At 43.2% G+C, this 26,858-nt stretch overlaps 1 protein-coding gene across 6 annotated transcripts in view; it reads right to left on the reverse strand.

Moving 5' to 3' along the window:
* Positions 1-26,858, reverse strand: part of arap2 (ArfGAP with RhoGAP domain, ankyrin repeat and PH domain 2) — a 710,987-nt gene that overhangs the window by 8,514 nt on the left and 675,615 nt on the right. For all 6 annotated transcript variants that reach the window (XM_085968379.1, XM_085968416.1, XM_085968406.1 and 3 more), the window contains 4 exons: positions 23,800-23,882; positions 15,393-15,428; positions 13,312-13,375; positions 5,530-5,661 (listed from right to left, as the gene is read on the reverse strand). In XM_085968379.1, the coding sequence (XP_085824505.1) occupies positions 5,530-5,661; positions 13,312-13,375; positions 15,393-15,428; positions 23,800-23,882 (315 nt within the window). The remainder of the gene's footprint in view (positions 1-5,529; positions 5,662-13,311; positions 13,376-15,392; positions 15,429-23,799; positions 23,883-26,858) is intronic.

The following is a 26,858-nucleotide window of genomic DNA, read 5'->3' on the forward strand; positions in this document are numbered from 1 at the left end:
ATACATGAGCTGTAGAAAGCAGTTCCCCCCTTAAAGGTACATACATTACAGTTTGGGGGGCGTGGGGGGATGGAGTTGATGGTGGGGGAGCTTGGGGGCCGGAAGGAAGCACTCCTGCTCCCCTGGCCCACAAGGTGTGAACCCGGGAGGCTGTCCTCGCCTCGCTGCAGCTGCCGGGATTCCCGAAGCCCGGACACCCCGGTTGGCCACAGTTAAGCCTGCAAAGCAGGCTACATCTGAGGCTTTCAACCTCATCATCATATTTAAAGTGTCATCCTGCCTCCTGGGAGCGGGTTGGCTGCCCCCCACCCCCATCAAAACCAGAAGTGGGCATGTTGGAGTCGGGATTCAGATTTTTTAATAATTTAACCTCTCATCTGACCCAAACGTGCCCGTTTTTTGGGGTTAAAATTCCCCCCAATTGTCTCTAAAAGTTACCCCAGTGCTGACATTAGGCTGACTGGCCAGTAGTTGCTGGGTTTATCCCTCTCCCCTTTTTTAAACAGGGGTGTAACATTTACAGTAATCCAGTCCTCTGGCACCACCACCCCCATATCCAAGCAGGATTGGAAGATTGTAGCCAGAGTCTCCCCAATTTCCACCCTTACTTCCCTCAGTAACCTAGGATGCATCCCACCTGGACCGGGTGACTTTTCTACTTTGAGGACTGCCAACCTTTTAAGTAAGTACTCTTTATCTATTTTTATCCTATCCAATATTGCTACTGCCTCATCAGCAGCATCCTTTTCTCTAGTGAAGACAGATGGAAAGATCTCATTTAGTACCTCAGTTATGCCCACTGCCTCCACAAGATCTCCTTTTTGGTCCCTAATCGGCCCCACCCTTCCTTTGACTACCTTTTTACTATTTATGGGTTTCTAAAAGAATTCTGGGTTCCCTTTTAGGTTGGCCGCAAATCTATTCTCATACTTTCTCTTTGCCCCTCTTATTTCCTTTTTGTAGATCTCTTCTGTGCTTTCTATATTATTGGGCCTGAATTTGCGGTCGGAAGCTTCCCGTGGGCGGATGCCTCCGAACAGCAAAAAGTCTACGAACCTACCTGATGGTCCTGGATCCACGGAGACTCATGCTCCTGGGCCTCTATGCATAGGCCTGCGTAGAGGCCCACGTATCCCAGGGGCGCAGGCAGTTTGCAAGCCTCCTTGGGATCACATGGGCCGGCCCAACAAATGAAAGAAAGGGATCCCCATTCATGCTTATAAGGATTCCGTACGTACGGAATCCCAATAATCATAAATGAGGATCACATAAAAAAACATTTACATACCAAATAAATAAAAAAAATTACATATTTAGAATACAATTTAATTAAACATTTAAAGCAAAAGTTTAATTTAAAAAAAAATGTAAATATGTTAAAGGGGCTAAAAATAACCTTAACTTATTTTACAGGTGTTTTAATGTTTAAATAATTGAAAAAAAATTATTTTTATATTCATTTAAGCTCTTAAGCTGGTAAAAGTAGGCCTTACGTCTGCTTGTACCAGGCGTAAGAATTTCATGGGCATTCGCTGGGCAGTAGTCTCTGCCCGCAGATGCCCTTTTTCCAGGGATGGCTTCGATCTGTCAAGACGACCTGGAACTTGCGGGGCCCTTACAGGCACATACGCACCCGTAGGCACCGGAAAGTACGGGCCATTATGTTTGATGAGACCCAAACCAAGCTTTAATATGAGGAATGCATAAACTGTAAGACTTCATGTTACAAGGATTCCAAATCTACAAAACAGGAAAACAAGTCTTAGAAGTGAATCAAATCTTCACCTGTGTTATTATTTTATTAAGAGATTTTATCAATTAGGATTTCCTTCAATTTCAATCAGCTTGGGTAGGTTCAGGTAGCAATTACCTAAATATTTGACAAAAAGCAGAACACTGCAGATTACATCGGACTTACTGCACAGAAACAGGCCATTCGGCCCAACTGGCCTGTGCTGGAACGTAAGAAAATAAGAATTAGGAGCAGGAGTAGGCTATACGGCCCCTCGAGCCTATTTGCTATTCAATAAGATCATGGCTAATCTTTGACCTCAACTCCACTTTCCCGCCCAATCCCCATATCGCGAGTCCCCTTTGAGTCCAAAAATCTAATCGATCTCAGCCTTGAATATACTCAACAACTCAGCATCCACAGCCCTCTGAGGCAGAGAATTCCAAAGATTCACAACCCTCTGAGTGAAGAAATTCCTCCCCATCTCAGTCTTAAATGGCCGACCCCTTATCCTGAGACTATGCCCCCCAGTTCTAGACTCCCAGCCAGGGGAAACAGCCTCTCAGCATCTACCCTGTCAATCCACCTCAGAATCTTATATGTTTCAATGAGATCACCTCTTATTCTTCTAAACTCCAGATAGTATAGGCTTAATCTACTCACTCTCGCCTCATAGGACAATCTTCTCATCCCAGGAATCAATCCAGTGTATCTCCGTTGCACCCTCTCTATGGCAAGTATATCCTTCCTCAGGTAAGGAGACCAAAACTGTGCACAGTACTCCAGCTGTGGTCTCATCGGAGGACTGGGGGTGGTCAGAAGAGGATTGGGGGCTGGGACCAGCCCGGGGGGCGAGAGGGGTCGGGTCAGAATCGGGTGCTGGAGGAGATGGGAGGCGGAGGGTTGGGAACAATTGGGGGCCGGAGGAGCGGGGTGGGGATGGATTGGTGAGGATCGGGGGCTGGACGAGCAGGGGAGACCAGAAGCCTCGTGGGGCGGATTGGAGGCCTGAGGGGTGAAATCAGAGACCTGGGGGGTGAATCGGAGCCCTCGTGGGGGTGTCTCCGATCACGGGGGGGTGGGTTAGGTAGGGACGCTGGATCCGGGAGGTAAGTGTAAAGGCACTTACCTCCTGGATCCAGCAGTCCTCGCCGTACTTTAGCTGGCGGGTTTCACAAGACCTTGAAAACCCAACCAGCTAAAGGTAAACTCAAAATGGAGGTTAAAGCAGAGGCTTCCAGCTTCATTATAACATTTAAATATATGACCTGCCTCCCGGGAGCAGGTTGGCTGCCCACCGCCCTTGTCCCGCCTCCGATAAAACTAGAAGTGGGCGGGTTGGAGGTGTTTTCTGGTCTGGATTCAGATGTTTTAACACTTTAACTTCCCACATGACCCCAACGCACCCATTTTCTTTTCGGTTAGAATTCCCCCCAATAGTTCAACAGCATACGTCACCTGTTAAATTGCACTACTGCTCCAGGAATGTACTGTTCACTTCCACCACTTGTTTTCTTAAAGTAACACGTACTTCTATTTTCGCGTAGAACAATGCCGGCAAGAGGATGTTTCCCCAAACTAACATACCTTGGGATTTAGCTGACACACAACAGCTGCTTTCATACGTCAACACATTATCATCAATCTTTGATGTCCACTGACTTTTACACCACACAAATTGCCTTAATCTCAGTGGTATACTTGCAATGGATTATTTCTGAAACCAGCACTTATTTTGACTCCTGAGGGTGGGTCCCTGTTGCTTTTGGAGTTTGCTGCTTTCCGAAGGACATCCTTGGTATGACTTTCAGGTTTTGCTGGTGTCCTTAAAACTGCATTTCTACTTTCTGGAAACGATGACCCTGATTTTAATATCTCCCGCTGGCAAAAACAGGCAGTAAAAAAAAACAAGTCGAAACCAATTTAAAAAAACAAGGAGCTTGCAAGTGGAGGACAGTAACTCTGTTTCAGTTCTGCTTCTACTCATAAACTGCTCAAGCTTCATGCTCAGTTTATGTCAGGACTACTGGACTGAATCACTTTTCTTGTAACGCTGCCAATCACCCATTATCTTATCAAACAGCTATCTGTACCTCTGTCTGTCTCTCTGTTGATCTGTATAAAAGTGGCGGGAGCGAGTTTCGGCAATGGTTCTCCCACGTGTAAATAACACGTCACACTGTTTCCCCAAGGTTTCTGTGGCTCTTCCACTGAGATTACAATGGATGAGCGGGAGAACTCCCGCAGAAATTCACCTTGGTGTGCCTAACAGGCGCTCCACTTGGGTGTTATACTTTTATATATACAAATTTTGTGTCACAGTAAAAAGTATGAAAAGAGGAAAAAGAAAGCCATTCTTTTGAAATCAACAGAAAAACCTCCCCAGTAACATAAAGGCCTAGAAATTCAGGCATTTTGGGCTGCAGGGTTAAATCCCTGCATCTAAATGGTGAGGCCTGAGGTGCTCGGGTCTCATTTCCATGAAGCGGGGAAGCTGCGAAGAGTAAGAGGCAGCTCACCCGACGAAGCATATTTGAAGAGCGGGCCACTGCGACACTAACATGGGTAAGTGAGGAAGGGGGCAACTGGTTCGAGAGGTAGTGGTGGCTGGGGGGAGCACTCCTGCTCCTCCTGGCTCCACATTCAAGTAAGTATTTAATAACTTGCCTTGTTGGTTGCAGCTTAACAGACAGTTAGGCTGCACGAAGGCCTGTTTATATTGAGTGCAGCCACCGCTGGTGCAAACCAATCTTGCTCCACACATTATGCCACTTATTTGCATATTGAAAGGGATTAACGCCTATTTCAGGCATGGACACTGCATGCTGATTTTTTGGCCTTTACCAATATGGTGGGTGCCACGCTTCCAGCTCATAACGAGCGTGCCCTTCTTGCCGGTCATATTGGAGACTTAGGAGACCATTTAGTGCCTGAGGAGCTGGCGTTGTGCGGCCTGATTGCTAGGTCAAAATATCTTACTGGCTGAGGTGGTCAGACTATTTACAGCCTCTGGTTGACCTTTGCAATCACACTCAAAAAAAAAGAAAAAAAGTCAGTTTGACATCTTGATCTTAACAATCAGAATCTAAATGATTTTAAGAATGCTGAGCAATTATACCTTCCAGCCTTAAAGCAACACACATCTATACTGCAGCAGCTGACTAATATATTGTGCATTACAAGGTATTATTCTGTTGCTGAAGCAGTGTTAAGTGTCCCTTGCTTATGAAAATAGCACATGTACTGTGAGCAGCACTACAGGAGATCAACTAATCTAAATACAGACAATACTGATTAAGCCTCATTTTGATGCCATTCAGCTTATAAATTGGTGGACATTTAAAAAACATCATTAATCCGTAGCTAATGCAATATTCAAGTATAGTCTCATGGTACAAAGCTGCATTGAGAAACAATTTAATGCACCAGTATACAAAGTAAAGATGAATATAAAACATGCTTAACACCTGATGTACAAATTTTCCATTTACAAAAATTAAAATTAAGTTTAGGAAATGTCCAGGAAATCCAGTGGACTATCTGAGCATTATGTACCACCAGCTTCACATGGCCAGAGGATCATACTTTGCCACAGTGGGAATGAAGCTCAAGTGGTGTGAGGCATCTTGCACTGCTATTTTATTGGGCGTTGGATTCAGAACAGGACCTGATTCCTGAACTATCGTGCCACTTTCCCAAACCACTCAAGATCACCTTGCATCAACGTGAAAGTGGCAGTATAACTGCAGCATTATGTGAATTGTGACAAGTGGAACCATCTAAAACAAACAACTTACTTGTGCATGTTCCATTTTTCTTCCATCAATCTTTTCTTGGACTGGAGTTAAACCCATGCTGCTAAGTTTTGCATTCAGCATCATTGATGAAACATGTAACTTTCCATCTGGTCGCCAAAGGTCACCTTCGTGCTGTAAAAAAAAAATTACGTTTTTCTACCATGAAAGACAATTCCACTAAGCATTTTCACAACCAAGTACAGATACAGTTACAAAGTCATGTACTGAAAGCTGATGTCTGTTATTTGCAGATCAAAATCAGAGTATTTGATGATATATTCAATTTTTTTCATCAAATTTGGGAGAACAAGTTTCTGCAGTCACAAACCTAATATAAGGGGGGGAATTTTGCCGGCACTCAGGGGGCGGGTTTGGAGGCAGGACATCCGGTAAAATTGCAAAGATTGACAGCGAGTCACAAACCCATGGTCAACCCGCCTCCAAACAATCATACCGGCTGTCGGGTCCCTGATTTGCGCATGAACCCGACACCTAGTGGCAGGAAGAGGATAATAGGCACTTAACTGCTTGTTAATGGGTAGTTAACAGTCAGTTAAGAGGCTTTTTCCAATTTTGACAGGTCTACTGCAGGCTTCCAAATGTCCAGACACCACGCCAGGGTAAGTATGGTGTGCTGTGGATCTACTGTAATGTTTCTTCATTGATGACAGCTGCAGAAGTAGTGTGAAGGATCCAATGGTGCACTGGTGAGTTTCAGAGGTAAGAAAATGTTGGGAAAATCATTTTTAATGTATTTAGGCTTTTCTGTAGGTAACAAGTTTTGAAGTGTTTGTGTAGTCCCACCTCATTGGGAGAACCTCTCTCACCAGTGACAGATTGCTTCTGTAACCTCACCTGCAGCTGCCATCTGTTGTAACCAAAGGAGGGAGTCACTGGAGAGCCTGGGTGCAAGGGCTCACCTTTGTACAGTGATTGTCAGTGTTTGCAGAACCTCAATGCTGTCAAACACTGAAAAATCACCTGTCAAAAAAAATTGAGCATGGCCCCTTTAAGAAAACCGGAAGATGACGTGTCATCAACTGTTGTCATCTGACACCGGTTTTCTCCTAATTGGCAAGCAAGCCCACAGGGTAGGCTTAACAAGGCCAATTGACGCAAAATAGCATCTGTGCATCAGAAGTTGTTGGGGACGGGATCGGAACCCGGAAGGAAGCTGTCCCACCCTTAGGCTGCACCGAAAGGTAAAATGCAGCCCAACATCTCTTCAGTGAGCTACCAGTTAAATTTTCATTTTTATCAGACATTTATTAAAATATTGCATGATGCATTACAAACATTTGAGTCTTTTCATTTTCATCATGCTGCAACTTTTTAGTACAGAAATTCTATTTAATGGTGGAGCTATCCAATCATTTTTGAAATGATGTGCAGCAATTTCTGTGCTCGTCAATTCCCTGTTCAAATACCTTCAGTCCATTTTCCACCCTATGCACAGCACTGAGAACGCCCTGGTCAAAGCTATCTAGGACATCCTCTGTGACCATGCCTTTTAACCCTCCTTGACGTCTGTAGCATTGGATATGGTTGATCACAGCATTCTCCTCCAATGCTTTTCTTCTATGGTCTATCTCAGTGTGACTGGCCTGTCTCAAAGCAGCTTGTTCATATCCAGCAATAGCTTCTCGTCCAGATTCCATGCAGTTCCAGAGTTTCCCCCAAGGTTTTCACCCTCATCTATATGCTGCCGCTCAGTGACAATATCAGTAGACAAGGTGTTAGCTTCCACATGTATGCTAACACTACACAGTTTAGACTCTCCATTGTAATGATCAATAACATGTCATTCTATAGTGGACACTAGGTGGAGCCGTAGAGCTGTGTAGAGCTGTATATAGCTGTATGTATATAATAAGACTAAACTACCCAGCTGTATGTATATTAAGACTACATTACCCATGAGGCACTAGGCTACCCACAAGGCAGCAGTCAAGATGGAAGCCTCTACAGATACTGTACCTAGTCCACATGTGCTCAATAAAGTAACTAGCAAAAGCTAGCTGTGTTCATAATAAGAATGTCTATTTATTAATGAACATAAGATGGTACCAGGATGGTGAAGATCTGCTAAAAATTGTGAAAAGCGACATGGAGAATTTGAAGCCACCAGAGCATTTGAAACTCACAGGAAAAATCGACCACAATTGGCAGACTTTTAAACAACAATTCAAACTCTACATTGCAGCCATCGGATTCGGTACAAAACCAGACGCAAGGAAGATAGCGTTGCTGCTTACGGTTGCAGGCCCACAGGCGATAGAGGTATTTAATACATTTGTATTTAATCCAGAGGAGAACAGAGAAAAATTAGAAGATGTGCTAAAAAAAATTGATGCACATTGCTCTCCCAAAAAGAATGAGACCTATGAAAGATACATCTTCTGTTCTCGGACACAGCAGCAAAATAAGACTTTTGATAGCTTTATAACTGATCTGAAACTGAAAGCACAGACATGTAATTTCTCTGAGCTCAAAGCATCCATGATTCGTGACCAGATTGTGTTTGGTATTCATGATAAAAAAGCCAGGGAACGTCTGTTGAGAGAAACCGAACTAAATTTGGAAAATGCGGTGAAAATATGCCAAGCCAGTGAGCTAGCTCGAAAGCACGCGAAGACTTTCAGTGAAATCAATAATGATGCGATTGTAATGAGTGATAATGCTGCTGTCGGTGCTGTGTCCTATAAAGGGAAGAAACATGGGCAGAACAGAAATGAAAAGCAATCGGAGGATGACATTTTTAATTGTAAACGCTGTGGTTACAAACACCAGTTAAGACAATGCCCAGCGTTTGGAAAAATGTGCACAAAGTGTAATGGAAAGAATCACTTTGCCAAACAATGTTTTTCAAAAGTACAAACTAAGAAAGGGCAACGAGTTAATGTAATTGAGGACACTGATTTAAGTGAGACATTTTTTGTAGGAATGGTGTCATGTGACAATATCAAAAAGGATACAGAAAATGTGCAGCCCTCAGAAATGGACAATGCTGAACATAAAGTTAATGCAGTAAAAGAGGACAAATGGATGATCCCACTGCAGGTAAATGGAGCATTAGTTACCTTGAAACTAGACACTGGGGCAAAAGCAAACTTAATCAGTATGAGTGACATTAACAATATGAAAGAAAAGCCCAAAATACAAAAAAAGTCAGTACAGGTAGACTATCCTTTATCCGAACTTCCGAAAACCGAAAACCTCTAAAAACCGAAAGTTTTTTCGTTCAGCATAAGTCGTGCGCACGACATGACCAGAGTGGTGCACGACTTAAACTGAGCAGGGCAGAGGGTCACAGAGTTCCCTCCTGGGTAGGAGATTGCAGGCCGAGCCGGGCAGTGTGAAGGAGGTACCGGGAGAGTGAACCCGACAATACAGCGGCCCGTCTGATAGCTGCAGCGGCCCGTCCGATATTCTTTTCTCCCCCACCACCCGACCCGACCCGACCCCCGACCCGTCCGATATTCTTTTCTTCCCCCCCGACCCCCCACCGACCCCCCACCCCCGACCCCCCGCCGACCCCCACCCCCCGCCGACCCCCACCCCCGACCCCCCGCCGACCCCACCCGCCGACCCCGACCCCCGACAAATTTCCCAATACCTTCTGAAATCCGAAAAATTCCAAAAACCGAAACTCAGCTGGTCCCAAGGTTTTCGGATAAAGGATAGTCTACCTGTACTACTGAAGGACTATAATGGACAGAAAATAGATAGCTTAGGTGTATGCAGAATTAAAGTGACAGTCAAAGACAAAGTGCATCATCTCATGTTTTCTGTTGTGGCTGAAAGGCTTGATTCACTACTGGGTGACAAAGCTTAACAGTGCTGACAACCACACCTGTACTCACCTTCTTTGACCCAACAAAAAGAATCAAAGTGTCAACGGATGCATCAAAAGATGGCCTAGGTGCGGTCTTGCTACAAGCAGAGGGTGAAGATTGGAAGCCTGTTGCCTATGCCTCCAGGTCTATGACTGATACTGAGTGTCGATACGCCCAGATTGAAAAGGAATGTCTAGGCTTGGTAGTTGGACTAGAAAAGTTTCATGGCTACATATATGGACTTCCCACCTTCACAGTTGAGACAGACCACAGCCCTCTGGTTGCCATCATAAAAAAAAACCTGAATGAGATGTCTCCAAGGATTCAACGACTCATGATGAAGCTGCAAAGATATGACTTTGAACTGATCTACACACCAGGCAAATACATAGTGTTAGCAGATGCACTATCCCGAGCACCCACAATGAGTCATGTGAGCTCTACTGAAGAAGACGTGGATGTTCATGTGAGTATGGTCACTGCTGCGCTGCCCGTGTCAGACACAAAATCAAAGCAAATAGCAGAAGAATCAGTAAAAGATACAGTATTACAAACAGCAATAGAGAACATTCATCATGGTTGGCCAAAAGGTTCCTGTTCAAAATATTTTCACATAAGGTCAGAATTGAGTGTCGCAAGTGGACTATTACTGAAACAGAACAGAATAGTCATTCCACAGGCTCTACGTCAAGACATGCTCAAAAGGATTCATGAGGGACACCTCGGAATTGAAAAATGCAAAAGGAGAGCAAGAGACACTGTTTATTGGCCTGGCATAAATAAGGACATTGAGAACATGATAGGCAAATGTGAGACATGTCAGAAACACCAAAACAAACAAGCAAAGGAACCAATGATAGTAGCTGACATACCAACAGCAGCATGGCAAAACGTTGGTATGGACCTTTTTCATTTAAATGGTAAAGACTATCTAATAGTGATTGACTGCTATTCTAACTATCCTGAGATGGCACTGCTCACAAGCACCACAGCAAGCAGTGTCATAATGCATGTGAAATCCATCTTCGCCAGACATGGAATTCCCAGGATTGCCATTAGCGACAATGGTCCGTGCTTCAACTGTAAGGAGTGGCAACAGTTTGCAGCACATTATGACTTTCAGCACATCACATCCAGTCCTTTGTATGCTCAGTCAAATGGTAAGGCAGAGAAAGGTGTTCAAGTTCTCAAGCAGCTACTGAAGAAAGCGACAGAAAGCAAGTCTGATCCTTATCTTGCCCTGCTGAGCTACCGAGCCTCACCTTTAGACTGTGGTTCTTCACCTGCTGAACTACTAATGGGTCGCAAGTTGCGCACCACGCTAACCTGCTGTGCAAAAGAACAGCAAAGTGAGGAACTGAGACAGAGACTTCAACTGTTAAAGCTGAAACAGAAATCATACTATGACAAGTCATCCAAAACTCTAAAACCATTGACAAGGGATGATGTTGTCAGGATTGAGGATCCAGATGCATGGAACAGGAAAGCTACAGTTCTTGAGGAAGTAGGACCAAGGTCATACACTGTTAGAACTGAGGAAGGACAGATTCTCAGGAGGAACCGCTGTTCCCTCCTAAAAACACAAGAGACTATTCAAGACCAGATTGATGACAATGCCGCAACTGCATCTTGTCATTCACCGCCAGAACAATCTCATGAAGACACATCAGACTTACTCGTGTAGAGAAGATCCACACGTGAAGTAAAAGAGCCTGATAGACTTTATCTTTGAGTACAATGTAATGCTTTGAAAATGTGTTGACTGTTTTGAAAATGTTTATGTTTATAGAGCACTAACAAAAGTGTTACTGATATTATCTTTATTGTTTTCTTGAAAGTTGATTGATATTGATTTTGTTAAACCTCAAAGAAAGGGGGATGTAATGATCAATAACATGTCATTCTATAGTGGACACTAGGTGGAGCCGTAGAGCTGTATATAGCTGTATGTATATAATAAGACTACACTACCCAGCTGTATGTATATTAAAACTACATTACCCATGAGGCACTAGGCTACCCACAAGGCAGCAGTCAAGATGGAAGCCTCTACAGATACTGTACCTAGTCCACATGTGCTCAATAAAGTAACTAGCAAAAGCTAGCTGTGTTCATAATAAGAATGTCTATTTATTAATGAACATAAGATCCATCACTTCCCTTAACTCCATGACCAGCTCTATGCTGCAAGACTGCCTACCTGATATGAACTCTAGACAAATTAGAATTTCCTACATTGGACATTGGAAAGACTAAAACCATTGTTTTTGGCTTCCACCAACAACTCTGCACCCTTGCTATTTCCCCCGCCCTGGCTACTTGCTCAGGCTGAACCAAATGGCACACAACTTCAGCATCAAACTGCATATCCCATCCTCTAAAAAGACAGATTAGTTCCATCTTTACAACATTGCTTGCCCCGGACCCATTGCTGCTGGAACCCTACTTGACTTTTCCAATTTCTCTCTTCGCCTAAACCCCTCCATCTCTTTACCTCCCTCCCTAGCTTTAAAAGCTTTCTCAAAACCCATCTCTGTCTAAACTTTTGGTAACCTCACCTGACCTTCCTGCAAAGGCTCAGCATCTGCATCGTGCTGTTATATATTTCTATACCACTTCGTATGAGATTTGCACAGCCTGTTTCCATCTGCTCTGTCTTGGACTGTTTTAGCAACAGACTAAATGAATATATGCATCCTTTGTACCATACTCATTTTATAGCAATAAGTATGCAGCTACACTGTTAACTTGTCAATAAGGCCAGAACAAATCTTCTAATAAGTTTTCCTTCAAAGATTATCTACAACCTCTGAACTTATCTGTGTGTGGTATAACCTCTTATCATTTCTGACAGATCTCGTCAGGATTTAGTGTCTGTTTCTATAGAAACTATAACACATGCAATGCACTGACAAGTTACTTAAGATCATAGTTCAAAAAATGATGAAAGATTTAAAACCGAAAGCTCTACGATGCTTAACATTTTTCTCTCAAATTCTCTAGCTAAGATTGGCTACTCCACGAGTGCATAATTGAAAGGATATTTAGTTCAGTTTACTGAACTTGTACTTTAATTTACTGAAACAAAACTCAAAAATTATTAAAAACCAGATTGCACCTTTGCCAATTACTCAAGTTTCCAGTGCTGCTTTCTGTTGATTAAGAATATTTGTAGAAAATCTACACTATGCATTCAAGGAAAGAAACAATGAATATGAAAGATTTACACTGTCTTCATGTTAAAGAATTAAATCAACCCTTCTTGTTTTAGTAGTAAGAGCCAATAGTACAATGTGACTTTGAAGTAAGCACAAGTACCATGCTTTAGTGATCTGCTATTAAGAAGCCCTTAGTAGCATGTGATAATAATGGCAACTAACATTTGCAAGTTTTGCTAGAACATGTTGAGCGTCCAAAATCCGGAATGTTCTGGAATCCGGACTCCGGGACGATTGGTAGCAGGGTCGTCCGTAATCTGTAAAATGTTCCGGAATCTGACGATACTAAGTTAGGTGCTACCCTGTCAAACCGCAACCTGGGCCCAGGCATTTCTGGACTCGGAACGTGTTTCTGATGTCCAAAGTCCGGAAAAGCCCGAGCCCAGGTTACGATATTTCCAGACTTCGCACATCAGAAACACGTTCCGAAGTCCGGAAAAACAAGAAAACTGGCTCGGCCTCAGTCCCGAGGTTGCCAGATTCAGGACGTTCAATCTGTACAACGTGAAAGGTTGTTTTCAAAAGCTACTTATTGTACATAATAAACTTTGAGAACTGTGATGCTGAATTTTATTCCAAAATTATGAATACACAGCATTAATAGGGCTTTATATTCAAATACATATGGTGTATTTTAAAGTAATATAAGAATATGACAACACTAAAGCAAAAATATTAGATTGAAAAATAATTCAGAAATGTTAGCAAGATTAGATAAGATTTCTTACCTGTGCACTGAGCAAACTAGCCAACCATTCTACATGAGCCTCCTCCTTATCACAGCACAAATACCTGTAGATGAATACATATTTTGCAAATCAGTGTAATGTCCTCAATTATAGTGTCCACGTAGAACATGTAATTATAAGAGAATTCAGTACAAAAGGAATCTATTTGTCCCATCACACCTGCTATCTCCCTGACGAGGGCTATTTAGTCTAATCCCCATTTCCCTGCCCTTTCCCTGTAATATAGGAATATAGGAACAGGAGTAGGCCATTCAGCCCCTTGAGCTTATTCCACCATTCAATTAGATCATTGCTGATCTTTATCTTAACTGCATTTACCTGCCTTGGTTCCATTTCCCTTAATACCCTTGCCTAATAAAAATCTATCAATCTCAGTTTTTAAATTTTGAATTGATGAAGGCCAACATTCTATTAGCCTTTTAAATTATTTTTTAACCAGTCCACTACTTTTTTTTAGTGATTTCTGTACATGGACCCCTAAATCTCCTGGCTCCTCCACAGTTCCTAGCTTCTCACTATTTAGAAAATACTTGATCTATCTTTCTTAGGTCCAACGTGGATGACCTCTACTTCCCCACGTTGAACGCCATCTGCCACAGTTTTGCCAACTCATTTAATCTATCAATGTCCCTTTATAACTTTCTGCTCCCATCTACATGACTTACACTACTTACTGTACCACCTAACTTAGTATCGTCAGCAAACGTGGATCTACGGCTCTATATAGTGAAAAGCTGAGGCCTCAGTACAGATCCCTGGGGCATGCCACTGGTCACATCCTGCCAATTTGAGCACACACCCATTATCCCTACACTCTGTCTTGTACCTCCTAACCAATTCCCTACCTATGTCAAAAGGTTGCCTCCAATTCCATGTTCTTCCATTTTTCCTAACAGTCGCTTGTGTGGAACCTTATCGAATTCAAATACAAATCCTTACTGGCTCTCTCTGATGAGTTCATATTTGTTGAAGTGACAGTCACTCTATCCCGAATAACAGATTCTAGTAACTTCTCCATAACTGATGTTAGACAAATAGGTCTATAATTTTCTGGTTTATCTTTCCCACCCTTCTTAAATAATGGAGTGACATTGGCAGTTTTCCAATCCAAGGGGACAATTCCTGAATCAAGAGAGTTTTGAAAGATCATGATTAAAGCCTCTAAAATTTCCTCACCTACTTCTTTTAATACCCTGGGGTGGAAACCATCAGGTCCTAGAGATTTGTCTTTGTCAGTCTCATTATTTTCACCATTACCTTTTTTTTTACTTATACCAGATCTAGCTAGTTCTTCCCTTAATTTATTTTTATTTTTCCTCATCCTCTTCCTCTCTTGTATGACTGATACAACGTAATTATTTAGCAAGTCTGCCATTTCCTTACTTTCAATAACCTTTAATATTTTTCCTCAAGCGTTTATCTAATGCCTCCTAAAATGCTATGACTGAGCTTCAATGCCTACTTGTGGTAAAGCATTCAATAGCTTAATAACCCTTTCCATGAAAATATTCCTTCTACTCTCTCCCTTTATGCTTAATACTAATCCTGAGTTTAAACCCTCCTGCCACTGATTTGCTGACATGTGAAAATAACCTTTCATGAATGAATACTGCATATTTCTTAATGCCTCTGTACATAGTAAAAGGCACTATTTCCTAACTGGGGGAATATTTTTCTACAATCTGGCACAGCTTGCTCAAAATTAGTGATTTGAGTTTATATGAAAAAAGCCTCCCATTTATCATCACAGTTGATGCCATAAAAAAAATTAAAAAGAAATCCTGATGATGACACGACGTGTTCGGTCTGTGTAACTAATCACTGAATCCCTTTGCACCGGTCTACAATCCTCTCCTTTTCATCTTTATTTTACCGTTTCACATTAGTCGCCCCCTTGCAAGTTGAATATGGTAAGAGGATCTCACTGTGTTCACATGAAGTACCTTATGTTCTTTGCCATTCCATCATTTTACTCTGCTACTCAACAGTCTGATCGCTGCAAACATTTCAAATGCAAAGCATTAATACTGATTTGGATAGGATTTGATTTCAAAACTTACCACTGTTGTTTTTCTGAATAAAGTGTAAAGCCCAAGCTGTGTAATGGAGAAAGGGATACGTTAAATGCAGTTCTTGCTCGTTCTTCAGAAGGTAATGAACTTTTATTGAGAAACAGCATCATTGGAGGTAAAAATGCAATAAACAAGGGAAGAATTGAGGGTCCCGAGGGTGCTGTCTACAGGCAAGTATTGCGCAGGCCAAGAAACAGGGAGCCATCTTCCAATCAAATTGAAAGGAATGGGAAGACTTTTAAAAGTGGGACAGAATCAGCAAGTCGAGTACATAAAATTAATTAAAGCTCCTGCAGATCAAAACTGCCAGTTATTTGTTGTATCTACCAGGCTAATGGTTACTTAAGTGAATATCAGAGGCTCACTTAAGTTGGACTGACTGCACATTCTACCGTTACCAAATAACTCATCTCAGTTAATAATCACTTTTTCCGGGATGATCAGTAATATTATGATCCATTTTAGGTACAATACATAAAACTGCTTTTGGATTAATCGCCTTGGTAAGTCTGAACAATTTGACTGGAGCAGGTTGGATGACCAAATAAAATATACGTACATCAGCAACTCTCCAAATAATAAGTCAGTCCGTTACAATAGGAACAAGCATTAATTCAGCTTAATAATATGGAGGCATTGAGTGATAATACTGATAATATAAATGATTTTCTCTACTTAGAACTATTATTAAAAGAAAGATAATTAGAGAAAAAACTTTTAAAACAGAATCAGTGACTGCAGAACAGGTTTTTAAAGCCAGAAATGGTTATACATCAACAACAACAACAACAAAAACTTGCATTAATATAGCACCTTTAACGTTGAAAAATGTCCCATGGCACTTCATAGATGCATAATCAGACAAAAATGAATGTTAAGACAAAGAAAAAAATATTGGGAGATGTGATCAAAAGCTTGGTTAAACAGGTGGGTTTCCAAGAGAGTCTTAAAGGAGTGGAGGGAGGTGGAAAGTCAGCAGGGTTTAGGGAGGAGATTTTAGAGCATGGGGCCTAGACAACTAAAGGCACAGCTACTAATAATGGGGTGAAGGGAGGTGGGGATGCACAAAATGGCCCTGTGGGTAGGGCTAAAGGTGGTTACAAAGAGTGGGAGGAATGAGGCTATGACAGTATTTAAACACAAGGATGAGAATTTTAGATTTGAGGCATTAGGGAGGAGCCAATGTAGGTCAACAAGAACAGGGTCGATGGGTAATCAGGACTTATTGTGGAATAGGAGACAAGCAGCAGAGTTTTGGATGGACTGAGGTTAATGGAGGAAGGAGGATGGGAGGCTATCCATGAGAGCACTGGATTGTCTGAGTCTGGAGGTGTCAAAGGCATGGGTGAGGGTTTCAGTGACAGATGGGCTGAGCCAGAGGCAGAGGTGTGCGATATTAGAGGTGGAAATAGGCGGTTTTAGTGATGGAGAGTATATGGGGTCGGAAGCTCAACTTGGGGTCAAACAGGAGGCTGAGATTGCAAGCAGCCTGGTTCAGCCTGAGACAATGGGCGAGGAGGGGGATGGAATCAGTGGTAAGGGAACAGGGTTTGTGGTAAGGGGTGAAGACAATGGCATCAGTCTTCCCAATATTTAACATCAATTTTGCCTTTATCTTTAGGGGTTAATTTTATCCCAGCAACATGATCAAACAGTATTAGTTTATATTCGTATCACATTAGCATGTGATGTTGTTGCCAGACGGGGGTGGCAGACTTTTTTTTTAAAGAGTAGAACAGTGGAAGGAGTGCGGACCATATTAATGTGGCGCTGACTGCAAATTAATTTTTGGAGTGTTATTGGCCCATAATTTGCGATCAGCGGCGAAGTGACGACAATCACCGGTGACCTCGAAGAAAGCAGCCCACAGAGATCGTGTGAATTTTTGTCAGTTCTACTGATTTCATGGATTGTTGGCTATGGCGTTGTGTCCACAGCACAGCCTGTGGCGGAGCACGGAATGACTAGCCGCAACTTCAGGATTTCCGCGTGTATCTGAGCATGGGCTAAATCCTGAAGTTACGGTCAGTTTCAGAGCGGTAATGACCGCAAATGCTGACATTTTGCCGTCATTAGCACCGCAAAATCTGGGCCAATATATGCTACATGATTCATTATGAATATATTTTGTAGGATTTACACTCAAATTATGTTTATTTTTAAAAAAAACTTTCCTAATTTTATTTTTCTTCCATATGGAAGACACTGAATCAAGGAGGGCTCCAAAAGGAACAGTCTTTCAGTACCTTGCCTTATGTGAGTGTTGGCAAGCTATTCAGTCACAGCCGTGTCTGATCCATACCCGATGTTGACACACACAAACTTGTCAGCAGGGTTACTAAGTATCAAACAGGAGGACAAACTTAATCCTCTCTAGTCCACTCTAGGGGTTTGAGCACATTATCTAGGCCAACACTTCAGTGAACTACTGAGGGAGCACTGCACTGTCAGAGGTGCTGTCATTTGGAGATGTTGAAATCATCTGCCTGTTCAGGAGGACGTATAAGAATCTATGGCACTGTTCAAAGACGAGCAGCTGAGTTCTTTTGGTGTCCTGGCCAACATTTATCCTCAATCAACATCTCTAAAAACAGATCAACTGCTTATTTATCTGGAAACATTCAGCAGGTCAGGCAACATCATGGAGAGAGAAACAGAGTTAACCTTTCAGGTCGATGACCCTTTGTCAGATTATTTCTGATTTCCAGCGTCCGCAGTATTTTGCTATTGCTTGTTTATCTCGCTGCTGTCTGCAGGACTGGTGTGTGCAAATTGGATGCCAAATTTGCTCATATAAAAGTGACTCCATTTCAAAACCAATACAATAGCTGTTCGGCACTTTGGGATGTTAAGAGGTCATGAAAGACGCTATACAAGCCTTTTCTTTTAAGCTTGGGTGTACTAAGGGTAAATTGTAATGTATTTACCCACCAAACTGAGCATTAATTTACACCTGCTGGTGCACTGAAGTATTGGGGGAGCTCAGTACTAGTTATTTTAATGTTAGTTATAAATTAAACATTTGGAAAGAAAGAAAGGAAGACAGACTTTCTACACTGTTGTAATTTAGGAAACACAGCAACCAATTTGCACACAGCAAGCTCTCACAAACAGCAATGTGATAATGACCAGATCATCTGTTTTTTTTTTAGTGATGCTGATAGAGAGACACATGTTTAGGAGGGAGGGCAATTAAGGGGCGTGGAGAAAAGGCAGGCAATGAGGTGAAAGGGATAGGCTGTGGCGGCTAACGGAAGGTAGAGCCTCCTCCTGTTCCCATTTCTCTTCTACCCACCCCCCCGTCCCCCTCAATGAAAGGAATTAAATTACAGGAGTCAGTGGCTCCCACAGTGAAGGTATGGAGGAATCACAGTGACAGCAAGTGCAATGGGCAGTGTGTGGATTTCTGAAATCACCGAGTGACTGATCAGACATCATAGCTCAGGCACAGAGAGAATAAGAACACGTCACCCCCCCCCCCCACGGTGAAATAAAAATAAACCCGACCACAAAATGTCCAGGGTCAGCGGGGGGGAGGGGGGTGCAGGGCTCCAGACTCACTTCCAATATCACATTCTGTGTAACCCTTTTGATATGAAACTAATCTCTCAGATTCCACGTAATCTCTTGTCTACAAATGTATACTGGCAGTATAAGGGTTAAAACGGTGCCCTTGAAAGCAAGGCCACATGCGTTTTACTCTGATCAACTTAAATGGTTAATACTTCTCTAAGTGATAAATAGGTTGTTAAAGGAGGATGTGGGGAAGACAAATGTCTAGCTCCATCTGGCTCAACAGCTAACTGGCAATTGGAACAAATGTTCAAATATTACAAACAGGATATTGACTAAGAAAGAGACTGTCGCAAGGCACGCAGAGGCAAGGCTAGAAACTCATTCGTTTGAGAAAAACTAATCTGATACTATACTTAGACAAAGGAAACAAAGTTCTTTAAACAAGTTAAAAGTAAGTGGACATCAAATTTTTAAAAAGGTAAAAAATTATTGAATCAAGACTTTTGGAGGATTAAACAGACTCCAACTTTATTAGCTAAAAACAGTACATTAGTCTTTATCATAATGGGCAGAAATACCTGAATCAGTGCAACAAGCAACACAATGGATTGATTGTTCATCACAACTAGAGGGGCCAGGCCATACCTGAATTATCTTACACGTTGATTGTCATCAGATAAACGAGATATTACATTTGCCAGTTTCACACTGGTACAATCTTGAGAGTGGTACCAGCAAACAGCATCAAGTTATATTGCCTTTGGCAATCACCAAATATAGGCATAAATTTTTAAATGCTAGTTAAGAGCCAATCAAATGTTCAAAGTGAGCCAGTGAATTACTTGAGTAATTTATAAACTTTCAGGTTTAAAATGTTGGCTTTGTACCAGTTGCATTTATTCTCTGGCCAGTGTGGGACATCCTCTGATGCAGAATCCCTGACACCAGTTTGGCTGCCATTGCACTGCACATTTTGTGTTGCTGGATTCATTTCACAATGATGCAAGATGTGCGATATAACTGCACTTTAAAGCAGCCATATATTTTTGTTAGAGTCATTTAACATGTAAAGTTAATAATGAGGGTTATATGCTTTCTTAGAGTGCCGTTTATACCTTAGATATCGGCAGAGTTTTATTACCGTGCCAACTGTACTCTGCTTGCTCCCCAGCTAATTAATGTTAGAAGAGTATAAATAACAATATCCTCTCTAACTCTAAAATGATTTGAAATTGAGTTTCTAAAATACTCGGGAGAAATCATGATTTAACCATCACTTTGTACCAGGCTGGAGTTATCCTACCATCTTAGTACAAAGCCCAGACAGTGTTAAATTACTTATTAGAGATGGTCTCAGACCTCTTGGCTTCAGTGTGCATAGATTGCCAATCTGACTTCCAAGTTACATTGCTGCTTTTGCATCAATACACAGTCAAAACCAATTCACATCAATGTGAAAGCTGTGGTTATGACAAGACTATTTTACTAATTTCACTACACATATTGAATTTCTCATGTTACGTTAACATAGACCATTGCTGGAGCTGTACAAATTAATTCTGAGAACTGGCTTTTGTTCGATTTTGCTTATCTTCCTCACTTTTCTAACCATTATTGTCCTAATATTCCCTTTATGATTAATTAGCTTGTTAGTACACAGATTAGTCAAACCCTTGATATCTGTAACGGGAAACAAAGGTTAACTCTCATCAATGCTGAAGTGAAGTGAGAACTGCAGACTGTGATTTTTCTTGTATTTAATTTTTATGTAGGGGTGAATCAAACTGAAATTCTTATGTCACAGGAACCACTTTTCCAATGCTGTCAGCATAACAGAACCACATTTAAGTAAGTCCATGAATGTTAATGTGGGTCAGAAAGCTTTTGACAAGTTGCTGCGCAAAAGATTAGAAAGAGATGAAAGAACTTGCATTTCTATAGCGCCTTTCACAACCTCGGGACTTCCCAAAGCGCTTTACAGCCAATTAAGTACTTTTGAAGTGTAGTCACTGTTGCAATGTAGGGAAACGCGGCAGCCAATTTGTGCACAGCAAGGTTCCACAAACAGCAATGAGATATTAACCAGATAATCTGTTTTAGATATGTTGGCTGAAAGATAAATTTTGTCCAGGACACCAGGGAGAACTGTCCTATTTTTTTCGACTAATGCCATGGAAGTGAAAGTGCCGATGGGGCCTCGTTTTAACATCTCATCCGAAAGACGACACCGACGACAGTGCAGCACTCCCTCAGTACTGCACTGAAGTATCAGCTTGGATTTTGTGCTCAAGTCTCTGGAATGGGACTTGAACCTACAACCTTCTCAAGAGTGCTACCACTGAGCCAAGGCTAACACCTAGGTTACTTAAAGGCTTACTACAAAGATCTTGGATTGGATACGGACTTGGTTTCCTTGATGGCAAAGGATTAATGGAGTTCATTCTGTGTAGAAACCGATTACTACTGTAGCTCCACAGCGATCTGTATTAGGACGGCTGCTCCTCATTTCTATTTAATGATTTAGATGAAGGTGTTGTGGGTACTGTCCACAAGTTCAAGGATGACACGAAGATTTGTGCTTGTGTTAGGATCGTAGATGAGAAAGAGAGACTTCAATCTGATCTGGATGCAATGGCGGAATGGACCCACATCTGTCAGATGTCCTTTTAATGTAGAAAAGGGTAGTGTTGTTCATGTGGGTAGAGTTAACACAAAGCATGTATACACCATGCTTGGTACAGAATTAAAGTCTGTTGAGTGGTAAAGTAGCCTAGGAGTTACACTCTGAAGGTGCACACACAGTGCTGGGGAGCTATTGTGAAGGCAAATAGAGTATTAGGAAGTAAAGGATGGACAATCCAGTATAAAGCAAAAACAACTATAATGTCCTTGTACAAGATCTTGGTTAAGCCTCATCTGGAACACTGTGCCCAGTTTTGGTCCCCTCACATGATAGATGATATAGTAAACCTGGAAAAGGTTCAAGGAAGGGTCACTAGAATGACCCCTAGTTTAAAAGCCTTTTATTATTGTAATAGGCTTAGTCAGCTGGGTCTTTTTACACGAGAAAAGCATAGATTTTGGGGTGATTTAATTAAAATATTACAAGTAATGAATGGGCTAATTTCTTTCAGATAAGATGTTAAACAGAGGCCCAACCTGCCCTCTCGCGACATGAAATATCACACGGCACTATTTGAAGGAGCAGGGGCATTCTCCCCGGTGTCCTGGTCAATACTTCATCACTAAAACAGATTATCCAGTCATTATCACAATGTTGTTTGTGGGACCTTGCTGTGCGCAAATCAGCAAATGTGTTTCCTACATTACAACAGTGATTACACTTCAAAAGTACTTCATTGGCTGTAAAACGCTTTGGGACGCCCTTTGCCTTTCTGAATCTAACCTATTTGAATTAGATAGGTTAGGGAAAATGAGGGGTCTTTTGTATAAGCTATATAAACATTGAACTAGGTTAGATGTCAGGAGGTTTTCTTTTCCCAGAGGGATTTCAACACTTATAAAAAAAAAGTCACTGGCTTGTGTGGTGAGTGCAGATATGTTGCCAATGATGAAAAAAGTGGCTGAATGAGTTCCTTGCTATGGCGAATATAAATGCATTGGACAGGTTGGGTGATTGGGCAGAAGCATGGCAGATGCACTATAACGTGGATAAATGTGAGGTTATCCACTTTGGTGACAAAAACAGGAAGGCAGTTTATTATTTGAATGGCAATAGATTGGGAGAAGGGGAAGTGCAACGAGACCTGGGTGTCCTTGTGCTCCAGTCGCTGAAGGTAAGCATGCAGGTGCAGCAGGCGGTTAAGAAGGCAAATCGTATGTTGGCCTTCGTAGCGAGAGGGTTCGAGTACAGGAACAAGGATGTCTTGCTACAGTTGTACAGGGCCTTGGTGAGACCACACCTTGAGTACTGTGTGCAGTTTTGGTCGCCTTACCTGAGGAAGGACGTTCTTGCCATGGAAGGAGTGCAGCGAAGATTCACCAGGCTGATACCTGGGATGGCAGGAATGACGTACGAGGAGAGATTGTGTCAATTGGGCTTATACTCACTGGAGTTTAGAAGATTGAGAGGGGATCTCATCGAAACCTATAAAATTCTGTCAGGTCTGGACAGACTAGATGCAGGAAGGATGTTTCTGATGGCCGGGGAGTCCAGAACCAGGGCTCATAGTCTAAGGATAAGGGGTAAGCCATTTAGGACTGAAATGAGGAGGAATTTCTTCACCCAGAGAGTGGTGAACCTGTGGAATTCTCTGCCACAGAGGGCGGTGGAGGCCAGTTCATTAAATATATTCAAGAAAGAGTTGGATATGTTTCTTGAGGCTGAAGGGATCAAGGGATATGGGGAAAAGGCAGGGACAGGGTACTGAATTTGGATGATCAGCCATGATCACATTGAATGGCGGAGCAGGCTCGAAGGGCCGAATGGCCTACTCCTGCTCCTATCTTCTATGTTTCTATGTTTCTATGTAAAAGGCAGGTGGGATGTTGAGTATGTATCTTATGGTCTCTGTGGTCTCCTAAACTCGTTTTGATCGCCTAAGGGGGTTGGAGAGGAATTTCCCAGATTTTGTTTCCCCTGAATTTGCCTGGGGCTTTTTAATCTGTTTTCTTGCCTCTTCCGGGCAATTACATAGCTGCTGATGAGAGGGGACACTGGGAGTCATGATGCTTAATTACGTTGTGAGTGTTTGGGATTGGCTTTTCATGCGTTTGTATGTTTCATATTTTGCTGTTACTGCAAATAGGATAGAATTGCACATTTTTTAAGCGTAGCTGCCAAAGCAATTTGCACAAATAAAACATTGCCTCTAACGTCTGAACTTGTGTTCTGTCCTCAAGTGCAGAGCATCCTTACCTACTCGGAGGCTTCAGTTTCTTTTTCAGGCCAAGGTAGAATTTTAAGGATTTCACAGGCACTTCTCTTTCAGCTTTATTGCTCTGGAAAATTTAGACATTTTAATTAGTAAGCAAATTGAAAAGACTTTGGTCAATAAACATTTATTAGATCATTAGGCTGGCATTCTCAAAAGAAAGAACAACCTTGTTCTCATTCATCACTTGAACCTTTGATTGACTATCAACGCATTATAACGGAGTCAGACATTCTCAAAACTGTTATTTTGTTGTTTGTTCGGGTCTCAAAAATACCATAAAAGCTAGAGCACTCTGTGTACTTGCTCACAGAAGAAAAACATCATTCGTAATCATGTATGAATGCAAGTTATTGAACCAAAGTTGATGCTGAAACTGGTCAGATTGTACTAGTTTTATTTTTAACAGCACAAAATTTGAACCGTCGAAGCTTACATCACAGGAGGAGGACATTCAGCCCACTGATGGTTCTTTGCTGGAACTCTAGATTTGACTTTAAGATCAAAGCAATGGTACCTTAAATAACAATGCAAGAACAACAGATTTGTGTTTATTAATACTACATTTAGGACATTGTGGTAAACCACTGTTATTGTATCCTACTGTTATCGTTATTGCATATTGTTACCTCTGGTTGGCGCTGTGTACCAATGCATGCCTCAGCTGGCTCCGCCCACATGACCAGGTATAAAGGCGGGTGTTTCGGCAACCCACTTCCTTCTTGGAACCAGTTGGCCATGAGAGGCATGCTCTGTTCTTTAGTTAATAAAAACCTCTTCATCACTTTCCTAATTCATCGCCTTTTATGGAGTAATTGATAAGCGTATCAATTTTATTAACTAAAAGTAAAATGTCCGGAACTGAGCAGCAACAACAGCAGGCATTGCTGCGAGCCCTCAGACCAGCATGCCTGGACCTCGACCCTCAAGCAGCGGGTTCATCGACCAATTTCGAACACTGGCTGAGCTGCTTTGCATCCTTCCTAGAAGCCTCCGCCGTGACATCGGAGGAGAACAAACTAAAGGTTTTGACCGCCCAGGTGAGCCCTCAAGTATATACACTCATCCAGGACGCTACTACGTACACGGCGGCCCTCGAACTACTAAAAGGGCAATACACGCGCCCAGTGAACACGATTTACGCCAGACACCTCTTGGGATCCCGCAGGCAGCAACTGGGGGAATCGGTAGAGGCATTTTTACGGGCGTTACAGACGCTCTGCAGGGACTGCGACTGTAAGGAAGTAACAGCTGCGGGGCACGCGGAGGGACTTACCTGTGATGCCTTCGTTAGGGGCCTCCAGTCCGACTACTCCCGGCAGAGACTGCTCGAAAGCAAGGAGCTCGACCTGAAGACGACCGTAGCCCTTGCGCTCTTGTTAGATGCGGCCCACCGAAACCTCGAAGCATACTCACGTAACGGCGCCGCGCCATGGCCATCGCGACCTTGGGACATGGGACCGCCGCCCCCGGTACCAACTGCTGCAGCGATGTCCCGAAATCAACCGGGACCGCCGCCCCCGGTACCAACCGCAGCGATGCCCCGTAACCAGGCCCAAAAATGCTATTTCTGTGGCCAGTTAAAACACCCTAGAGCGCGCTGCCCGGCTAAGACCGCTACCTGCTCGGGCTGCGGGAAGAAAGGCCATTACGCCAATGCCTGCAGGGGGAAACCCGCGAACGCCAGCAGCGCCGCATGCGAACCGTGGGGGCAGCCATCTTATCCGCCATTTTGTGCACCTCCGGCCGCGTGGGGACCTGAATCATGGCCGCCGCCATTTTGTCTGCTGCACTCAACCGCCATTTTGTCTCCGGACTCGACCACCGTCTCGTCGGATGACCATATCGACTCACTAAGCCATACACTGGCCTCCGTTACGCTGGATCAAGCCCTGCCTCATCATCTGTCCAGGTCCATGATGGACATCACGGTAAAAGGCCGCGCCACCACTTGCCTATTTGACAGCGGGAGCACAGAGAGTTTTATTCACCCCGACACGGTACGTAGCCACTCCCTCACGGTCCTGCCAACGCGCCATCGGATTTCTATGGCGTCTAAGTCCCATTCAATGGACGTCGGCGGCTACTGTGTGGTGACCCTTTCGGTTAGGGGCACAGAATATAAAAATTTTAAACTTCTTGTCCTGCCCCGTCTTTGCGCTGCCGTGCTGCTAGGGTTGGATTTTCAGTGCCACCTTAAAAGTGTCACATTAGCATACGGTGGACCCCTCCCCCCACTCACAGTCTGCAACCAACACCTTTTAAATCGCCCGCCGCACACCACTTGCAGCCTTTCCACACTCAAAGTCCCCCCCCTCCCTTGTTCGCTAACCTCACCCGCAACTGTAAACCCATCGCTACCAAGAGCAGGCAGTACAGCGCCGGGGACAGAGCTTTTATTAGCTCTGAGGTGGAGCGGCTCCTGAAGGAGGGCATTATTGAAGGGAGCACCAGCCCCTGGCGAGCCCAGGTTGTAGTCGTTAAAACCACCGATAAACGCCGCCTGGTCATTGACTACAGCCAAACCATAAACCGGTACACTCAGCTGGACGCATACCCCCTTCCTCGCATATCTGATATGGTCAATCAGATTGCGCAATACAGAGTATTCTCCACCATTGACCTTAAGTCAGCATACCACCAACTCCCCATCCGCCATGAGGACCGCCAGTATACCGCCTTCGAGGTGAACGGCCGCCTCTACCACTTCCTTAGGGTTCCCTTCGGCGTCACCAACGGGGTTTCGGTCTTCCAAAGGGAGATGGACCGGATGGTTGACCAGAACGCGCTGCAGGCCACCTTTCCCTACCTGGATAACGTCACCATCTGCGGCCACGACCAGCAGGACCATGACGCTAATCTAGAAAAATTCCTCCGTACGGCCCAGCGGCTGAACCTAACGTACAATAAGGAGAAATGTATGTTTCGCACCAAACGCCTTGCCATTCTCGGCTGCGTAGTGGAGAACGGAGTCATCGGGCCCGACCCCGACAGAATGCGCCCCCTTATGGAGCTCCCCCTCCCCCACTGCCAAAAAGCACTG

This window comes from Somniosus microcephalus, chromosome 2 (assembly GCF_052327205.1).
Source record: "Somniosus microcephalus isolate GS21.2 chromosome 2, FLI_Smic_1.0, whole genome shotgun sequence".
Classification (NCBI taxonomy): Eukaryota; Metazoa; Chordata; class Chondrichthyes; order Squaliformes; family Somniosidae; genus Somniosus; species Somniosus microcephalus.